Source organism: Ascaphus truei, chromosome 11, assembly GCF_040206685.1.
Source record: "Ascaphus truei isolate aAscTru1 chromosome 11, aAscTru1.hap1, whole genome shotgun sequence".
NCBI classification, from domain to species: domain Eukaryota; kingdom Metazoa; phylum Chordata; class Amphibia; order Anura; family Ascaphidae; genus Ascaphus; species Ascaphus truei.
Window position 1 is genome coordinate 6,478,260 of NC_134493.1, and position 21,217 is coordinate 6,499,476.

Here is a 21,217-nt window from a genome sequence, read left to right on the forward strand (position 1 = left end):
AGGTTCCAGTAATAAACATTTTTCCTATCTTTTTTCTTCTTTCAAGATGGTTCACGTGGTAGAAACTTTTTCTAACTAAACTAGCCTAGGAGATTCCTTCAAGAATCTCTCCATAATTTCCAGATTTTTCTTTTCCAGAATTAAATAAACATTAGTATTAGGGAACAGAGGGAGGGTCACTGGATCACAAGAAATGTCCCAGGTCCTAATCCGTGTTAAGACCCGACGGGACCTGGGTTTTCAAAATGAAAATTTTACATAAGTTTACAGTTTACAAAATAGATTTTTTTTTTTTTTTTTTTTATAACTTGAAATTTTTATTGGTGTAAAGTACAGGAACAGTTGATATCACAGCAGGTACATATGCAAATAAAATGAATTATAAATGCGAATTAATTTAAATAATAAAAGAATGACAGTACATTGCGTTATGAATGGTAACAAGACAACACAAGACAGGACTAGACTAACCGAGACATCACCCGGCCCGCGATAGATCGGCTACTTTCATATTCATAGCTTGAGTATAGCATGCTGCCGGGTTAGGGGTGGGAATGACAAGGGGGGGAGAGGGTATTGGGGTGGGATGGGTGGGCCTGCTTTTAGGTGTGGGAGGGAAACTCCAAAAGTTACAGTTGTAGTTGGGGCTTCTAGACCACATCCTGGGTAGGTAAATTTCAGATTCCTTTCTGCCTGGGACTTCTCATGTCCTATTGTTCATGTTAACAGTGAGCTTTGTGTAGGGATGATGTTGGAACGATGTTGGAACAGCCAAAGGAGAATGCATCTAGAGCTATCAATGCCATATTGTGGCACGCTCCACCCCGGGGATGTCTGTTTGGGCCAGCCAGGGTATCCAGATCTTCAGATAATTGTTGCCAGTGTCATTGACCAAGCTTGTTAATTTCTCCATATGGCAGACATGCCAAATCCTGTTCCGAATCTTGGGGATGGAGGGGATCTCATTAAGTTTCCATACTGCTGCGATCTCGCACCGGGTCGCTAGGGCAAAGTGCCCGATTAATTTATTATTTGCTTTTGAGAGCCCTTCTAGTGGTCTGTTCAGGAGGAACAGCCACGGGTCGAGGGGAATCGAGAGGCCCAAGATCCTGAGTCCAATTTCGAATTTCTTCCCATAGGGGGGCGATCCGGGGGCAAGACCACAGCATATGTAACAGGTCAGCCGACTCTCCGCACTGTCGAGGGCACAGCGGGGAGAGTCCTGGCACATACCTTGATAATTTTAATGGGGTGTGGTACCATCTCATTAGGACTTTTTATGCATTCTCATTTAGTGTGGTTCAGATTGAGCTTTTGGCCGCCGGTAGATAGATATCGCACCAGTCCTCATCTTCTAGGGATTCCCCAAGGTCAGATTCCCACTGAGATCTGTATCTCGGGTGTCCCTGTCCGTGGACAGCAGAACCCACCACTTCTCCGTATAACTGCGATGTGAGTCCCGAAGTGTCTGATTCTGCCAGACAGAGCTTTTCAAAATTGGTCAGCACTGGATAAGGGGCTAGTTTATTATAAAATGCTCGGACTTGGAGGTACTTAAAAAATTCAGAATGGGGGATATGCTTTTCAGATCTGATTTGCTCAAATGATTTAATTTTGTTGCCACTGCCCTCCAAGTCTCTAAGGCGCGTAAAGCCGGCCGTTTTCCAACTAGAGGTACTACTGCACTGCAGACCGGGAGCGAAGTCGGGGTTCCCCCAAAGGGGGGAAATCAGGGAGTTTTTGGTGGTGAGGGAGTGATTGTGCTTTGACGTGGTCCATATTTACAGCGAGTTGGTCACAGAGGAAAGCGGCATGGCAGCACCTGTATGTGCTTTTTTGGGGAGCCAGATCAAGGATTGCAGCTCTATCGCGGCACAGCTTGCCCTTTCTATTTCCACCCATCTTTTCAATGCAGGGTTGGAATGCCATTGGACAATTTGGCTTAATTGCGCCGCTTTATAGTAGGACCACAGACAAGGTACCGCTAAGCCCCCTACTCTGGAGGGTCTTTTCATGGTCAATTTGTTTACTCTCGGTTTTTTACCGCCCCATATAAATTTGGAGATATCAGACTGAAGCGTGAGTAGGTCTTTCAGTCTCAGTGGCAGCGGTAGTGTTTGGAATAGGTATAGGAAACGGGGAAGAAGATTCATTTTGATACTTTGTATCCTACCTATCCAAGAGATTCTCTGGGAGGACCATTTTGAGATGTCAGCTTTTAGTGATCTGAATTGGGGGGGGGGGGTAGTTTGCCTTATAAATGTCTCTAACATCCTTAGTAATATGGACTCCCAAGTATTTAATCTGGTTCTGTTTCCAAGTATAATTGAAATTAAGCTTTAGTAGCTTTTCAACCTCTGTGGGGAGGCTGATGTTTATAGCTTCTGATTTAGATTGATTGATTTTGAATCCAGATATTTTAGTGAATTTGTCTAGCAGATTAAATAGATTTGACAGAGACGTGAGGGGTCGAGAAAGTAATAATAGAATGTCGTCAGCGTATAGAGCTGCTTTGTGGGATTGCGAGTCAATATTTACCCCAACTATATCAGGACAGCCACGGATCTGAGCTGCTAAGGGTTCCATACATAGGGCAAACAGGAGGGGGGATAACGGGCACCCCTGTCTCATGCCACTTTTAATTTGGAATTGGGCAGATGCCCTGGTGTATGACCCTAGCAGTAGGGCCTGAGTAAAGTGCCATAATCGCTTCACACACCCTTTCCCCAAATAGATTTTTAATGCAACGTTCTACAAAAGAGAGAGAAAAAAAAACAAAAAACAAAGACAGCTTCAAAACATACAAGTACCCTATAATACACCTGCAAATATGCAATCCTAGGATGTGGAGGGCAAAAGAGTGGTAAATAAAGCCTGTCCAGTTTGTGACTACATGTATTACTCTGCACACTCCCACAGAGAAGGTAATGTCAAAGTGGGAGGGAGGTGCTGGTCAAAACATGCCACAGAGGATTATGAAATAATGATCCTAAATGGTGACAGAACAGAGGAAGCAGGAGAAAATGCAACAGAATATATCTATGCACAGCCCTGATTCAACAAGTGTTGAAAGAATCTAAAGCAGAACAAACAGTTGAAGTAAGCTGTGGACACTTTCACACAGTGCAACGAGACACATCTGGGGTAACCCAGTTACATGACCGAATTCTTTGCAGATTCCGACCACCAAACGCCCAATAAAAGGTGGAAGAGAAATCAGCAAAGTGTGGTACCAATATCATCAATATTTACTGATTCAAACAAAGCACTTGAAAGGTGGGACGTTCCTCTGTGAGAGACTTAGAGCACTAATTTCCCTGGTCTGAAAATCAGCTTCTTCCAGCTGACCCAATATTAACTCCATTGCGTAGACACTATGGACAGATGTGTTTGATTTTATTCACCAACTGGATCTAAATAAAAACCTAAGTCATCGACAGTCTCTTCTTACAAGATAAATGGTGGATGCAGTGTGTAAAGAGCTGTTTGACGGTTTTGTGCAGTTTGTCAGGTGCAGAAAGTCCAATGCAATGTGGAAAAAATATTGCACACCAAAAATTTAAATAAATCTGTGGTACAAATACTCTCTAACGCGATGAGGGAAGGCCCGCTGCAATCCAAGTACGGGACACACAAGAAAGGAAGAGTAGAGGCTCCACAGATTTTATAAAAACAATAATTTATTGAGGCCGAATAAAGTGTCCAATGTTTCTGCGGTCACAGCAGCCTTTGTCAAGGAATAGCCGAAAGTCTACTGCTGCCTTAGGCTATGACCCCAGTGGTTACTGCTGTACACGCGCCTGGCGGTACGTACACAGGTGAAAGCCACGATCTGTGGTCTATTGTGGAGCGATGGGATGCGCGGGAGGCTCGGTGATGACACGGGGGAGGGGTGTCGCCATGATGGTCTACAATACCTGCACTCCTATTGGTCCACACGATCTGCCCTGCCATTGGCTGCCCGCACACCACAGCAAGGAAAGAAAATGGTCTTCCCTGCCAGCGTTTGCATCATCGCGCTTTGCGCCCCCACACGGCGACTGGGTGTCACGGGAGACCAGGTTTATTAACACCTTTTTTACACAGGGATCATTGAGCAAAGCAAAGTGGTAAAATAAATTGTAATTTATTTCATGAAAAGACATACACAATGTAACACAATTTACACAGTTAACACACTTACTGGGAACGGGGCTAACGAATAAATCTATCCTTTAAACGAAATTCACAAAAACGACCTTTGTAGGAGCCCTTTCCAATGACCGGTAGGTACTCACGAAAGTCCTGGAACCGATTTCGGCATGCAATACCAGACGCGACCACTACGTTCTTCAGAAGTGGGACTAAGAAGAATTTGAGTCAAAATCTTTGAAGCCGGCACACGTCTATTCAGCACAAATCATCTTTGAATTTGCCACTGTTGGTTTGGTGCTTGAAATCTGCGCTTCTCATTGGCTGCAAGGTTTCTTATGGGTTTCAGAGTCCCATTCACAAACCTCTACAGCCTATCAGAATATGGGAATTCCTCTGCCAGCCAATCACCGATTTGCCGGTATTGTAAAGTCAGGTGGGTACCTTTTCTCAGCAAAATAACTTGGGATTCCTCACAGGAAAACTGGTGCTACAAATTGTCCACAAACAGATACCATCCTTATTCCAGAGCCATAATAGCAACAATTAGCATGAATAATAGAACACTCTTGAGGTCCATTATCCCAATGTAAGTATAAGTGTTTCTTTAACTCCCCACTTCAATCGTGCCACGTGACAAACAACGGGAGGGGTATAAGGTGGTAAGGAGGAATGAAAGCAGCGATACCACGGTGTTCCCTGTTCGGGAACACCCGCTAAGCAGCCGCTACCCTCCGCCACAACCCTCCTAACCCGGTGTCACCCACGATTGAGCAGACCTCACTGCGGAGGTAGGGGAAGGGAGAATATGAGAGGCAATCACTCACAGTCTTGACGCGCCGGGTCTCCAATCAACGATGACGTCAGGGACCTCTGAACCGGAAGAGGAAATCAGTGTGCTCCAGCCAATGTAATTCAAAGCAAAAAATATTGTGTAGAGGCGATCACTGCTGCCGCAAGGGAATAGAAGCCATACATATTGAAAATAAAATATTTCGGTTTAATAGTGCATATATACACACAAAAAGCCTGCGAACATAGACCCATAGGCACCAAGCTTGGTAGCCATCTGGTCTCTTGGAATCTATGACTTGGAAATCCCACAGTTCATTTCCAGGTTAATAGTACATATACCTATTAAACATAACTCTTTAATAAAATATACTGTGCCCTGTCTTCTGTGTAGTAAAGATGTATAAGTACCTATTCTGGTGTCCAGGATGGAGTGAGTGTATATATTACTTACACTCACTAGACTCATACATGGCACACTTTAGAAATAACTTTTAAAACCTTTACACACAAGAAATCACTCTCAGATTTATCACATACCAGTACTGTAGCTGGAGCACCCCCTGAACCCCTATACCAGGTTTCAGAGTACCTGGGCACCTCTCTTTATACTCGGGACCCCGTGTATGGATTGCAGGTATACATTAACCTCTTCATGCCCATTTACCATATCTGGCAGATGCTGCAGCAGGAATCCTGGCGGTGATTCGCAATAGCGTTTTCAGAGTCAGAGTTTGCCCGGAGCAATGTGCTTGGCTGTATCAGAGAATCTCAATCGATTCCCGGATTATCCCATAACTCTGGAACCCCGATACATAGATACATTTTGCAAAGACTTTCTCTGGAAAACCCACTCTAAACAAACTTACAGCCTAGAAATCTCCAGGTCCCAGCACCGCAGGAAAGGTGAAACACACATAAATCTTTAATGTCGTATAATTTGCACAGGTCACAGTAATGCAGTTAGGACATCTGGGTCCAAGAGCTGACACACTATTACCCCAACACAAGGATCAGGGGTAACCACGTGGGCTGAACCTTTATTAGTGAGCCTGGTTAACCCCTTGACCAGGGAGGCTGCGAGGGACCCCCTCCCCCTCCCACTTGGAACCGGTACCCAAATATAAACAGACAAGTAATGATAGACTCAGTTTCGGAGGTATAAAAGGCCGCGGCTTTGTTTATTAACAATCATAATACTGGAGTAAGCGCTAGTTCATGCCAGAGTGGGGTCAGAGGGTCAGCCAGGCCTTGGCCTGCTGCACCCGTACCCGGCCGACCCCTGAAGAGCCGGCCGTTGTCACGAGTGGGTTCCCGGGTGTCACGTTCGCTTGACCCCGCCCATTCGCTCCTACCCCCGGGCGACGCCCGCCCCGAGCCCATCTGGCAAGGACAAGCACTTACCCCCGAACTGCCGCCACTCACGGCTCTATTTAAACCTCCTTAAATTAGACCGTGCCGCCAACACCGCTAGGACCTTCTCCAACCCCTCCTGCAAATCATTGTTGAACAAGTCCACCCCTATTTCGGATAAGTTTGTGCCGTCGGCCCGGAACAGGCCGATTGACTTGTAGTCGGACTCGGGATGGGTGATCTGCCATCCCCCACACTGCGTCACGAACTATCCCGCCATCTTGTTCAATATTTTGACCCGCGCTCGGTCGCTCGCACCCCTCCAAACTATCCTGCCCACTCTGTCCTCCCAAACGATCTGTACTCCTGGCCAACGGGCGAGTATGAGGGCTAGGTGTTTTTTTTTTTTTAATTAACCAGCTCGAAGTCGCGTCGAGCGGCCAGCTCGTTGCCCCCGACGTGGAGGAGCAGGATCTGCAGAGCCCTCCTATCCCTACCCATCACCATTAGCCGCAGGAGCAACTGCGCCCACCGCGGCCCCCTACATCCTCCCCATAACACATCTGCCCGCTCCGTTTGAAACCCGAGGTTTGCCCTGCATGAGCGTTTGAAGGCCCGCTTCTCTGTCCAGTGTATAAGCGTCTGTGAAGGCATAAAGGGGATGAGGGGGTTTATCGAAGCACGCTAAATCTCAGATAATGCGGGCCTGATATAGGACCGGTATCTGTTAGACTTCCATCGCCCTATCTTTTGTATCGCAGCTACTAACAGCCCCGCGCGTGGTGCCTTGGTTGCCGCCTCAATCCGCCCATGTGCCCATATACACACGTGCGCGTTTACGTGTGCCCATATACACACGCGCGCATTTACGTGTGCCCATATACACACGCGCGCATTTACTTGTGCCCATCTACACACGCGCGCATTTACGTGTGCCCATATACTCACGCGTGCATTTACGTGTGCCCATATACACACGCGCGCATCTACATGTGCCCATATACACACGCGCGCATTGACGTGTGCCCATATAAGCACGCGCGCATTTACCGTGGCGCTCAACCTGGCTGGGGGCGCCCTCATCACTTGATGAGGGCCACGCGTCCTCGCATGCTGGACCGTGTCGACCTTGTCCGCTCAACGGGCCATGCGCTGAATAGGAAGTGGGATTCTGGTACCATACATGGGCCATGCCCTGACAGGAAGTGGGATTACCTGCACCATCCCTGGCCATGCGCTGAACAGGAAGTGGGATTACCCATCCCATACCAGGGCCATGCGGCCATGTGCTGAACAGGGCGCGGGATTACCCATACCATACCAGGGCCATGCGCTGAAAGGGAAGTGGGTTTACCCCTACAATAGCCGGGCCATGCACTGAACAGGAAGTGGGTTTACCCATACAATAGCAGGGCCATGTGCTGAACCGGAAGTGGGGTTGCCCATCCAATAGTAGGGCCATGTACTGAACCGGAAGTGGGGTTGCCCGTCCAATAGTAGGGCCATGTGCTGAACAGGAAGTGGGATTACCCCTACAATAGTAGGGACAATAGCTGAACAGGAAGTGGGATTACCCATACCATACCAGGACAAGCGCTGAAGAGGAATTGAGATTAACCCCTACATGCGTTATACCCTGAATGCAGTATATACCTACCGTATACCCCACCTAATCTTGGATGTAGTATGTAACGCTGGACCAATACAGCAGATGACCCCCAAAGGCAGTGTACACGCACACCATATGCTCCACAAAACGGCCCGTAACCACGCATGCAGTATATACACCATATAATCCAAACCCGTCATGTAACCACGCCTGTGGTATATAAACTTTATATTCTGAACCCAGCACGTAACCATGAACGCAGTATATACACTGTATCCTTTGAGACCGCAGATAACCATGAATGCAGTCTCTAAACACCATATAGTCCAAATACCGCACGTATAACGCAGTATATATCCACACGTAACCTCTAATGCAGTCTATATATATACCATATAAACCAAATACTGCACGCAACCACGACTGCGGTACCGTATATACCCCTGTAACCCAATTAAAGCACATTATAACACTGAATGCCGCATGTATACACCATATAACCCAAATACAGCACGTAACCCCGAATGCAGTATATACGCCATATACGCCATGTAACCCAATTACAGCACATTGTAACGCCGAACGCAGCACATGTACACACCCTATAATACCGAACGTAACTACGAGTGCAGTATACACACTATATGCACCATGTACCCCCATTACAGCACATTGTAACTTCGAGTGCAGTATATATACGTCCCCTATAATCCAAATACAGCGCGTAGCCATGAATGCAGTATATACACGCCTTGCACCCCAAATGCAGCGCATTGTACCCTCGAATGCAGTATATATACCATGTAATCCAACTACAGCACGTAACCATGACTACAGTACATACACTATATACACCGTGTAACCCAATTATAGCAAATTGTACTTCGAATCTTACATGCCTTATACCCCGAATACAACGCATTGTAACCAAACTGAGGTGTATACACTTTATTCCCCACATACAGCCTGTTATCACCACGAATGCGGTATGCAGCGATACCCATGGCCTAGGGCCGCAACCACTAAGAACGGCTGCGCTAGCCTATACATGCGTATATCTCCACCTACGTATACATGAATACCCATATACACATGAACATACACACCCACATACCTGCACATAACACACATAAATACCTATACGTATATCCACGCACATATACATATATACCCATACCACACACATATATATATATACACCCATACCACACACACATATACCCATACCACGTTATTTATTTATTATAGATTTATCCCGGCCGGCCCCCCCTGTACAGCCCTCCTCAAACATACATTTTAACGACCCCACAGGTGTGGGGGGGGGGGGAGCCGCGGGAGCAGCCGCATCTCTAGCCGCATGGCTGACCGGTCCACCATAACCCCCCTGCCCCGAGACCACTAACGAAAGGGGGGGGAGGGGTAGGAGGGGCCTCTGCCCGCGCTACACTCCCCATCGGGAGACGGAAGGCCCGCACCACGTGGGACTGCGCCCCAGCCCACGAGCCGGCCGCGAGCAGCCACCCGCATGGGACACACGCGTGCCTCGGCCGGACCCCCTCTCCCCGCAACCAGCATCCTTCTGCCCCTCCCCGCCGGGGTGCCCCTACCCATGGCAGCCGCCGCGGGGCTATGCAGATGGAGGCACCCGCCCGCACAACGCTGCGGGAGCAGGTAGACCCCACCCCCACGGGAAGAAGCGGGAAAAAACCCGTCAGGTCCCTTCTGCCCGCCAGCCCCCCTCTGTCCCCCGAGACCACCCCTCCCCGCCTGCAGCCGCCGACCCCCCTCGTGGCACCGGATTAAGTCCGACCCCCCCAGCTCCATGCTGCGCGCCGCAGATGGAGGATGGGGACGGGCCGCTACACTACGGGTCCCTCTCCTCCCTGCATCCCGCCTCCCCCCTCACCGCCGATTCAAAATCGCGGCTCTACAGGAGGGGGGAGTGCCCAGGATTGACCCCCCTTTCGGGGCCTTACCTTAATTTAACCTGCAGGGAGGAGAGGGACGTCCGATTTCGCCTCTTTTGAAGCCTCCCTTGGCCTGCTCCCCCCCCCCCCCTCAGGGGTCGCGACGGCGATCCATAGATCCTAGCGAGGTGAGGGGGGAGGGGGCTTGCCCCCTGGTCATGGGCTTCCCTCGCCTAATTGGCTGGAGGGATTGCTTCACTGTCATACTGGGGCCTGCCTCATAGAGGGCTGTGCTGTGGTGTATGTGGCATGCACGTCATATCGCGCAGGGACCTGACCTTAATTGGCAATGCTTACTTAGCATCTCTATCCCTAATGCTCGGAATCTGCCTAGCCATCCCCCCCCCAAACAGGTTTTTCCAGCTCTAGCCTTCTCCATGGCATTGACCCCTACTGACTCTAATCCAAGCTGTCATTTACTAGAGCTGGTATCACCCACAGAGAAGAAGAACTATTCATTGATTCTACAGACCACCTAGCATATTATTAACCTAAAGACTACACCATAAGGGGAACCATCACCTTCGCATCAGAACCGTTCATCATATAGTCCACAAAACCTATATTATTAACTAGAGATACTAAACTCTATTGTTGTTGGGCACTATAGCCCAGGGAGTCTGGACTTTTATCTACAGTCCGGAACTCCACTTATATATACAAATTATCCCAACACTTACCATAGTGTTATCATAGGGATTTATTCTGCGTCACTGTTATATTTTAATACCCTTTATATGATTATGTGAATAAATTGTGTTTTTTAGATGTTACAATATATTCATTAGGGAGATTAAGTGCCCATAACTGGGTTTACTGGTCTTGTTTCAGTATACCTTATACCCCCTCTACCCATAAACATCAATTAGCTGAGCAGGGGTACCCCTCTTTCAGTCTTTTCTTTTGTATAAGAAAATTGAGAGAAGCAGTGCACAGCTAAGGGAGAAGGGTCCAAAAATTCTCTTTATTGAAGCATGGTTAAAAATAGGCGTTACACAGCTCTCCTACACGTTTCGTACAGTGGTGTACTTTATCAAGGAGCAAGAGGCATCTTCCCTGAGCATTTTAAAAATTCTGGGCCACAGCAAAGTTTTCACGCCTCAACATTACGCATGCACGCACCACATGTGCCTTCCAATCAAGTATGACATCTGTAGACTTTTTGGATTTAACTATTTTTGTTGAGAACAGTGAACTTAAGAGTAAGACTTTTTTTTTTTTAAAACCCCGGGGACACTAATAATTTTAGACTTAAATCAAGCTGCCATCGCCCTAGCTGGGTTAAAAATGTTCCATACGGCCAGTAACCGGAGACTCAAGAGGAATTGCACAGAGACGAGAGAGTTTGAGTCCCAGTCAGAATTTCTAACTAAAAGATTTCTGGAACGTGAATATAAACAGATAAAACAAAAACAGATTGGACTGAAAGGATCTACTTCAGGCTAGACTTAAAAGTACAAATGAGACTACTAAAAAGAATCTGGAATGGTAATTTAATACAAACTATAACAAGGATGCATAAAAAATAAAACAAATCCTGGAGGAGGCACTGGCACATTGTCAAAAGTGACCCAATGCTAAAGAATTCAGTTCCAGAAATGCCAGGGGCCATTTTTAGAAAATCAAAACATTCGAAGAACACCTTGGCACCTTGCCAAGATTGACTCTACTAAAGAGAACTGGTTAAACCCATTAAAATGATTTTTTGGTTGTTTAGCCTGTAAGACATGTAAAAAAAAGTCAAATGTTAAAAAACAATTTAAGTCTAACACAACTGGAGAAACTTTCAGCATCGAGAGTCACTTAACATGTATGACGGATCATGTTGTATATCTATTAGAATGTCCTTGTGGTCTACAATACATAGGCACCACAAGGCCGCTAAAGGTTAGGATTCAAGAGCATTTAGGCAATCTTAAACGTAAATTGGCCACTCAGTGAGTGTGTCGAGACATTTTCAGCTGTTCCATCAATCAGATATAACTGGTCTAACATACAAAGGGATTGAGCATGTGAAGAAGAATTGGAGGAGGCAGTAGAGATGTGTATCTGACCAGAAATGAGACCTTTTGGATCCACAAGATGAAGACTCAGATCCCATAAGGGATGGAATTCAGATATACAGTAGATTTGGGAGTGTTTCCGGTGTAGTCACAGTACCATATCCGGTACTTCTTTTTTTTTTTCTATATGCACTAAGGGACCAGATTAGCTGTTGCAATCTTTTAGATCAAATTGGTAGTTTCTGACCCAAATGTTATTATAGTCTAATATTGTATTTATTTTTATCTACATTCTATCCACTTTGCAGATGCCAGGGTTTGTTTGTTTTACTGAATTCCATTTGATTTTATTATCATCAATGCACGATTAATGAGTTTTGCAACAGTGATCTATGTTCATTTTAGCATTATTATTTTTATAAGGTTTTTGTATATATTATTGGAGTGTGCACTAACTCCTTCTTATGTTTTTCCTGTTTTTACATGTCAACTAACATCTTACACGAGGTGGAACAACTACCACCTCATAGGATTATTATGAATGTATTAGATGAGATGAGAATAGTTTACAATTAGGTATAGTCTCTTAAGAATTGCATTATATTTCTATAAGAAGTGATTCAGAAATCAATATATCTGTGCAGTGTTTATTATAGTATTTTAGAATTGAGAGCGTAACAATTGTTATTGTACTGTAGATATATTTCTCTTATTTTTATTGTATGAAATATATTTAATTTAAAAGTTTTTTATATAGAATGTTAATGCTGCATTAACTGATTGTATATTCACAATTGTTTTGGCTTTGGTCTGGTTATTTATATATAACCCACTGCAATACTGGTGTTGTGTTATTGTATAACTATAGCAATTTTATTTTATGAGTATGCGATATGGTCAGACATCTAGATGCGCAGAAATGTATCCAGCGTTTTCTAATTCTCAGGGTCAATGTTAAATTAATGTTTTTCCTGTGATAGGGTTATCATTGGTTGCTTAGGTCAGAGATTCTCTGATTGGCTTAATATCGTAGAGAACGTGTTATGATTGAAGTATGTTTTTTTCCACACCACAACCAATCTTAGGCCGAGTCCATAGCAGGGGAGGCCACGCTGAGCCGTGCGGACGCTCCGCGCTGAGCCCCTGCATCCTCCATGAGGATGTCTTTAGAGGGGGCTAATGCGAGCGTCCGCAGGCGTGCTGAGGCGCTGGATTTTTCAACCGACAGCCAAGCTGTTTTTCAGAGCGCTGTCGGGTGAAAACATCCAATCAGCGCGGAGCAGCGTTTAACGTCACGGCGCCTCAGCCCTGCTACCCCCTCTATGGCCCCAGCCATATGCAGTAAGAACGATGACCAGCAACCAATGGGACTGTTATGTTAGCTATATTAGGGCTAGCATTTGCAGGGTGTGTTAGGATTCCTGACGGAGCTATCTGGCATAGAAACGCAAAGAATCCAGGAGGAGCCGCAGAGGTACACTGAGGGGACCCGGAAGAGTGTAGTTGCAGTTTCCAACAGCCGCAATAGAAAGCAGCACTCGCTCATCACGTGTGTCCACTCAGTGTGGATTCGTTTGAGAGGGGAGGTGGTGAGAACGTCACCGCTCCAAGATTCTTTTATACTGCTTATTTTACATGTGTACCATGTGAGGGTGAATTTTATAGATTTCAATTATTATTAAAATCATTGTATGTAGTCTGCGCTATGGTGTGTCCCCTGTCTTCTACTCCAGCACACCCACCCAGCTCTTCAATCAAGGGTTAAACCGGTTACCAGTCAGACCCGTTTCCTGCACACTGTAACTTTATGTGCGATATGCTCTTTTAACTCACACGTGAGTATAACCTTTGAAGTTTTTTAATGGTTATGACCAGTGGTTACCAAGACAATATTACACTATATTTTGTTTTATTGTTTGTTTTGACATATCGTGCATCCTGATCCCTCATCCCGTTTGCTCACAGCTTCTCTGCACAGCACGCGGATCAGCTGCTGCTGCAGATGCCGGGTAAGTGGTGCGTGAGGCTGCCGCTGCGACGCCGGATTCAGGGAGAGCTGGGAGAGGTATCCCAGTTTTCCCCTTCCGGTGGACGCGGAATCCTTGATCGCGGCAGTCTTTTTTTTTTTTTCATCGCGATCCCGGTTATAATGCGGCCGTATTGGGTGGACCCCGAGGACTGTTATAACGGGGTTCAGCTGTACTTCAATTTGTCAAATAATTAATTTTATATACTAATCAGTTATTATTCATTACTTGTGTGAATCCCTATCGTCAGGATGGGGGAGGGGAGGGGGGGAAGAGAGGGAGGGAGGATGAGGGTAAAGGAGATGAACCATAGAATAAGGAAATGGAAGCAAGACTCTGTGACCAAGATGTCTGCGCCTCAGTCTGCCAGACACTGAAATCTGTTTTATTTGAAAGGAGACTAGATATAATAAAATGACAATTATGATGGGGTAAGCTGGGTTTATAAATAGTGAGGTCAACCAACTTCTGGATACTTGTAACAGCAAAAAAGGTGACCCTGCAACCCTAGACCTCCCAGAGAAGAGGAGCAGGCTAGGGACTCTTTAGAATGATATCCATCTTCCGACTACTATTTGTGTGACGGTCCTGTCTCCCTAACACAACCCTGTGACAATTTTGAGACGTCTTTGCACATTTTAAATACGATTCTGCTGTTGGCCTAAGTGTTACCTTGTTTGTCAGTTCCCCTGTTGCCTGCATCTTTCACTTACCTGCTAGCCGCTTAGGTTTCAGCTTTGGAATCTAGCAGCATAGCTGTTACTACCAGCTGATCTCCTGCAGGACAGCGGATTCCGGGATTTTCCACCACCAGGGGGAGCAATTTGTCCTCACAAGAGCCATACAGTCTGTATGCTTTCCATTGTATGATTCAGTTCTGTGTGTCTTCTCATTTCACTGTGCCAGTTGTTGCATATTACTTTGCCACCACACAATTGCACACAGCCAACGGCATTAGATAATAACCAATCACTTATGGTGATTGTTTCAGTTGGGACAGTTGTCTGTTTTAGCAATATATAGTTACCAGCCTATTTTTGCATTCTAACTACTAGCTGGATCTTCCATTCACTGTTCATTTTTGTGCCTTATATATGTGCCCCCTTATATTTTATATCAGTCCACGGACTCATTAAATGTAATTTTAATTATTACATACTCACTATCTGGTATCACCAATTATTGACAGGGACGTTCTCAAAACAAATAAATATTTACCATACTCCTCCTTCTGCATAGCGAGTGCACGCTATTAGGGGTCTTCAGTCCCTAGCCTACTGCCCTTCTCTGGGGGGGCTAGGCTTGCTCTTTTTTTTCTATATACCCTTCCCCTAGTGCACCCTGCATCTTAATTTCTCATTAGGAGGCTGAGCAAGTTCGCCTTTTTGTTGTTACATCATTGACACAATCATGAATTCTGCATTATAATCAGAAATTTCTAGAGGAGAATTTCAGGTCATTCGCCTGTGAGCTGAAACTTAACCGAAAGTGGGTCATGCATCAAGGCAATGATACATAACATACAAGCAGATCTACAAAAGAATGGCTGAAGAAGAAAAAACTCAGCGATTTAGGATTACCTAGTCAAAGTCCGGACCTAAAAACCCATTGAAATGTTGTGGCAGGACCTGAAGCGAGCTGTCCATGCAAGCAGGGCCTCAAATGTCAGAGTTAAAACAGTTCTGTAAGGAGGAATGGGCCAAAATTCCTCCAAACCGATGTGAGAGACTGACCAGCAGTTTCAGGAAACGCTTAGTTGAAGTCATTGATGCTCAAAGGGGCACCACCAGGTACTTTTTCACACATGGCTATTGAATAATTTGTGGATAAATAAAATGCTGAAAAAGTATCTTGTCAGGAGTCATTTTTTGCACTGGTATTTCGGTATTCACTAAAAAATCAAAAATGTAAGTGCCAGAGGATGCAACTCTTACGGAAGAAGGTGTGTATCAGCAACACATGCATCGGGTGCATAATCCAACATTTGACGCCATTCTCCATGTTGTTGGAGATCGAAGGGGGCAGCAATAGTGGAGATGGAGCATGCTGCACTCCATACAGGGAAACTAAATTAAGCTATTCAGGCTATAATGCAACTGGTCCCAAACCATAAATACGCAACTTCTATGATTTTATTGGAAACCCAAGAAAAAATAAACGAGAAAATACTTACATAGTAATTTCCACGTTCTGACACTCTGGTCCTTTCCCCCGAGAGGCCTGTAAAAGCCATCTGAGGAGAACAGTGTCCATGGGCACATGGAAGTGAAATAGCCTAACATTTCCATACCAGTTATAAAATGAAAGCTGCTGTGGAGTCTGGGAGAAGAACTCCGATACGTGGATCAGATCTATAAAAGGAAAAAAAAAAAGTTTAAAACTTCCAGGGAAAACCAAAACATTAAATGCTGTGTACATCATAAGCTTGGCATCCATTCCTATGATATAAGTTGTATTTCAGTCTGTATCAATCAAACTATGTTCCATATTTACTAAGACACCTGAGCTGGAAGACACTTTTAAAGCACATTCATTTATGGAGTAGCACAGTTTAGTAAATATTGCCCTACATATTCAAATTGTGATTACAGGGGGTACAACGTTAGGAATTAGGTTGTACTGTACACAGACTTGCATTGTGTTTATGTTTTTTTTGTAGTTATAAAATAACTTTCCTTCTTGTGTAGTGGCTCAGTGAATAAAAGCACCAAAAAATTGATTGTAAGTAATACAAGAAAAAGCACACACACACACACACACACACACACACACACACACGACACACACACACACGACACACACACACCTTCCGGAAGAAGGTGTGTATCAGCAGCACATGCATCGGGTGTGTAATCAAACATTTGACGTCAGTCTCCATGTTGTCGGAGATCGAAGGGGCAGCAATAGTGGCGAAGCAGCATGCTGCACTCCATACAGGGAAACTAAATTAAGCTATTCAGGCTATAATACAACTGGCCCCAAACCATAAATCCATTATAGGGAGGTAAAAGTATCCTCACCGTTTTATTTGAAAATAATAGCTAGCTCTACCTCAGTAAGATCTAGATGCTGCCTAGCAACTTTTGTTACACTAATCCCTAAACATTCCAGCTATCTTTTCATCTCTGTGCTAGGCTTGAATTAAGAAACTCCATTGTTTAAAGATACTATAGGAGGATTTTTCTCCTAAAAAGAATTATATCAGACTTTGACCGGTATGATGTTTAGATTCTAAAAATGGGTTAAAGAACACAAACCGTGATTGCAAGATATCCATTACTCTTTGGGACTAGGACAAAATAAAGATTTTGTAATAGGCAACATCCACTATACATTTAGGTCCAACCAGGAAAACCCCACACCAAAGTGGCAGATTATAAAGAATGTGTTTTTCTTTAGATTTATTTATCCTTAATATATACGAATCACATATGGTGACCTGACCGCTCAACCTATTACAGCTCAACCCCTTTATAACGGTGTGCTTGGGGTCCAAAGAATCACATCGCGTTAAAAGCGGATCGCGTTAGGAATTTTATGCATTGTACAATAAAGTATTTAAGATACCAATAATCGTGTTGTAAAGTATTCATAAATATGAAAATTGGGAGCCTCGCTTGCATCGCGTTATAAGCGGATCCGCGTTGTAACGGATCGCGTTATAACGGGGTTGAGCTGTACTAATAATAAATGTAAATAGTATTATGAACAGGGTGCAAGCAGGAAATATCAGTAATACAGTACAGCTAAACCCCGTTATAACGCGGTCCTTGGGGTCCACAACCCCAAGACCGCGTTACAACCGGGGTCGCGTTAAAATTTCACCGGCATCAGCGAGCTTCCTCATTACAGATTTAAATCTCCTCAATTTTGCCGCCTTACCAGTGCTCTCCTCTTCCTGCTGTCCACGTGCTCATATCTCTCTGCTCTGCTCATCTCTCTGCTGTCTTGCCGTCGTGTGCCATTGTTTTTTTCATACATTCAATTCAATGCTTTATTGACTACCAGACACAGACACAAATAAACAGTAATACATTTTGTACAAAACACATGCAGGGATTGAACTCGGGACCTTCTGATACCAATGCCTTGCCTCTTACCTCTACACCATAGGCTTGGTGTGACAAGACATAACCTATAAATATATTTATCCTCTACAACACAAGGTACATGTCAATGTTAAATCTTATTAATTAGTAAAAATTATTAATTGCTAATGATAATTAATAATCATACTTATTAATCATAATATAATTAATAATAATAGTATTATTAATTAATAATTATTAATAAATAATTATTACTAATACTTAATACATAATTATTAATTAATTATTAATTAGTTAATTAACTGTTAATAATAATTAATAATCATACTTATTAATAATACATAACTAATCATAAAGAATGATTAATAATGAATTATTATTAATACATCATTATTGATTAATGAATAATTATTACTTAATAAAGAATAATAAAGAATTATATATTTATAAATTATACAATATAATTAAAATAATAATTTATTAAAAAAGTTAATTATACCATTTCATACAGGAATTGAACCCAGGACCCTTTCATATGTTGGCAAGAGTTCTACCACTAGACCACAGGAGCTGTGTGATGTCATAGACAGCTAGAAATAGACTTAAGATTTAACATTGACATGTAACCTGTGGCACTGTGTTGTAGAGGATAAATATATTTATAGGTTATGTTTAGTCACACCAAGCCTATGGTGTAGAGGTAAGAGGCAAGGCATTGGTATCAGAAGGTCCCGAGTTCAATCCATGCATGTGTTTTGTACAAAATGTATTACTGTTTATTTGTGTCTGTGTCTGGTAGTCAATAAAGCATTGAATTGAATGTTTGAAAAAAAAAAAAAAACGCGAGGGCAGAGAGAGAGATGAGCACGTGGACAGCAGGAAGAGGAGAGAGAGATGAGCACGTGGACAGGACAGCTGGAAGAGGAGAGCGAAAGGCGGCAAAATGGAGGATTTGAGATGCAGGTAAGATGGCAAAATTAGGCTTTCAATTCGGGAGCCATGCTCAGTGGGTCGCGCTATAACGGGGTTTTGCTGTATATACACAAAACGTGGCCCCAGAGGGACCAAAAGGTCCTACAAAAATGCACTCACTGTGGAATAAAATAAAGGACCATGTATGTCCATGAGATTTCAATATCTCCACAAGGCAGTCAAAAATGACCATGACGCTGATAACTGACTGACGCATCCAAAAGGTGTCCACATGGGACCATAAAAATTCAAATAAAATTTCAAATCACATCAATAGAACAATAAAGTGAACTATATATAGTGAACAATATTAAAATCCTCCGTGGGGTAGAGACCCAGGATAACAAAATAGTATATACTCTCCAAATGAAATGTAGATCGGTATTATATAAAACACACTTAGGGCTTTTGTCCCTGTAAGGATCAGTGTGTGGTGGTAGGAATATGCCACCTTCGTATAAAATGTATGGCTGTAACAGAATATGATAAATACAGTCCCAACCAATACTTGACCCCATTCCCTACCATCTCCTAAAACCTCTTGCTCCTACTATAATCCCTATGCCCACACACATTTTTAACACCTCCATCTACTCTGGTACCTTTCCCTCCTCCTTCAAACATGCAACAGTCATACCATTACTCAAAAACAGCAAGCTTGACCCTACCTGTCTTTCTAACTATCGACCTGTCTCCCTCCTGCCTTTTGCCTCCAAACTCCTTTAACGTCTTGTATTCTCTCGCTTGCTCCACTTTCTCAACACCTATTCTCTCCTAGACCCTCTACAATCTGTCTTCCGTACTGCTCACTCCACTGAAACAACCCTCACTAAAATAACCAACGACCTCCATGCTGCCAAAGAAAGATGTCATTACACTCTGCTCATATTACTCGACCTCTCTGCAGCATTTGATACTGTGTACCACCCTCTTCTCCTTCACATTCTCCATACTCTTGGTAATCGTAACAAAAGCTCTATCCTGGATCTCCTCTTACTGTACCTCTTCCATCGTACTTTCAGTGTCTCTTGCAAACAACTCCTTCATCGATCTCTCTGTGGGGGTAGCCCAGGGCTCTGTCCTGGGACCTCTTCTCTTTTCACTGTACACACTCTCTCTAGGTGACCTAATCACATCTCTGTGAGGACACACAAATTTACTTTTCTACCCCTGACCTTACACCTGCTGTTCAGACTAAAGTTTCTGAATGTCTCTCTGCTATTTCATCCTCGATGGCCCTCCGCCAACTTAAACTTAACATGGCAAAAACAGAGCTCCTCATACTTCCTCCCAAACCTGGCCCTTCTACCACCTTCCACATTACTGTTCGAAGTAGTGTAATTCCCCCAGTAGCCCAAGCACGCTGCCTAGGGGTCACACTCGACTCCTCTCTCACATTCTCCTCTCACATTCAAGAGGTAGCGAAAACCGGTCGCTTTTTCTTCCACAATATTACCAAGATACGACCTTTCCTCTGTGGCTCGACTGCAAAAACCTCGACCCAGACCCTCATTCTCCCCCATCGACTACTGTAACCTCCTGAAGTCCGGCCTTCCTGCCTCTCACCTGTCTCCCCTACAATCTATCCTAAAGCTGCTGCCAGAATCACTCTACTAATTCCGAAATCTGTCTCAGTTCTCCCCTGCTGAAATCCCTCTCCTGGCTTCCTATCAAATCCCGCATCTCACACTCAATTTACCTCCTCAATTTTAAAGCTTTACACTTTTCTGCTCCTCCTTACATCTCAGCCCTAATTTCTCGCTATACACCATCCCGATTCTTACGTTTTGCTAAAGGATATCTTCGCTCTACCCCTTTTATATCTAAAGCCCTCTCCTGCCTTAAACCTCTCACTGACTGACCCAGACCTCTGGAATGCCCTTTCCCCAAAATATCCGACTAGCACCCTCTCTGTCCACCTTTAAGACCCACCTGCTTAAGGAAACATATGGAGTAGTGTATTTCTATGGCTGATAATTAACACCTCATACATGAACCTTGGCCCCTTACAGACACACTTACCAGAACGCCCTCCTACGGTCTCTGTACGTTCTTCCTACCAACAAATTAGATTGTAAGCTCTTAAGAGACTCCTTTTCCTAAATGTTACTTTTAGATGTCTAAAGCACTTCTCCCTTGTGTTATTTATAGAACTTGTTATTTATATGATTGTCACGTGTATTACTGCTGTGAAGCGCTATGTACATTTATGGTGCTATATAAATAAAGAAATACATACACACACACACCGGCACAGTAACAAATGTCTAGTATATGGAACCCTAGGAGTAGGGTGTCCTCAGAACTATCCTAA

The 21,217-nt window shown here is 44.1% G+C and overlaps 1 protein-coding gene across 1 annotated transcript in view; it reads right to left on the bottom strand.

Annotated features, from left to right (window-relative positions):
• PGAP6 (post-GPI attachment to proteins 6) overlaps positions 1–21,217 on the bottom strand; it is a 172,843-nt gene that overhangs the window by 130,193 nt on the left and 21,433 nt on the right. The window contains exon 2 of the mRNA XM_075565213.1: positions 16,056–16,233. Coding sequence (XP_075421328.1) covers positions 16,056–16,233 — 178 coding nt within the window. The remainder of the gene's footprint in view (positions 1–16,055; positions 16,234–21,217) is intronic.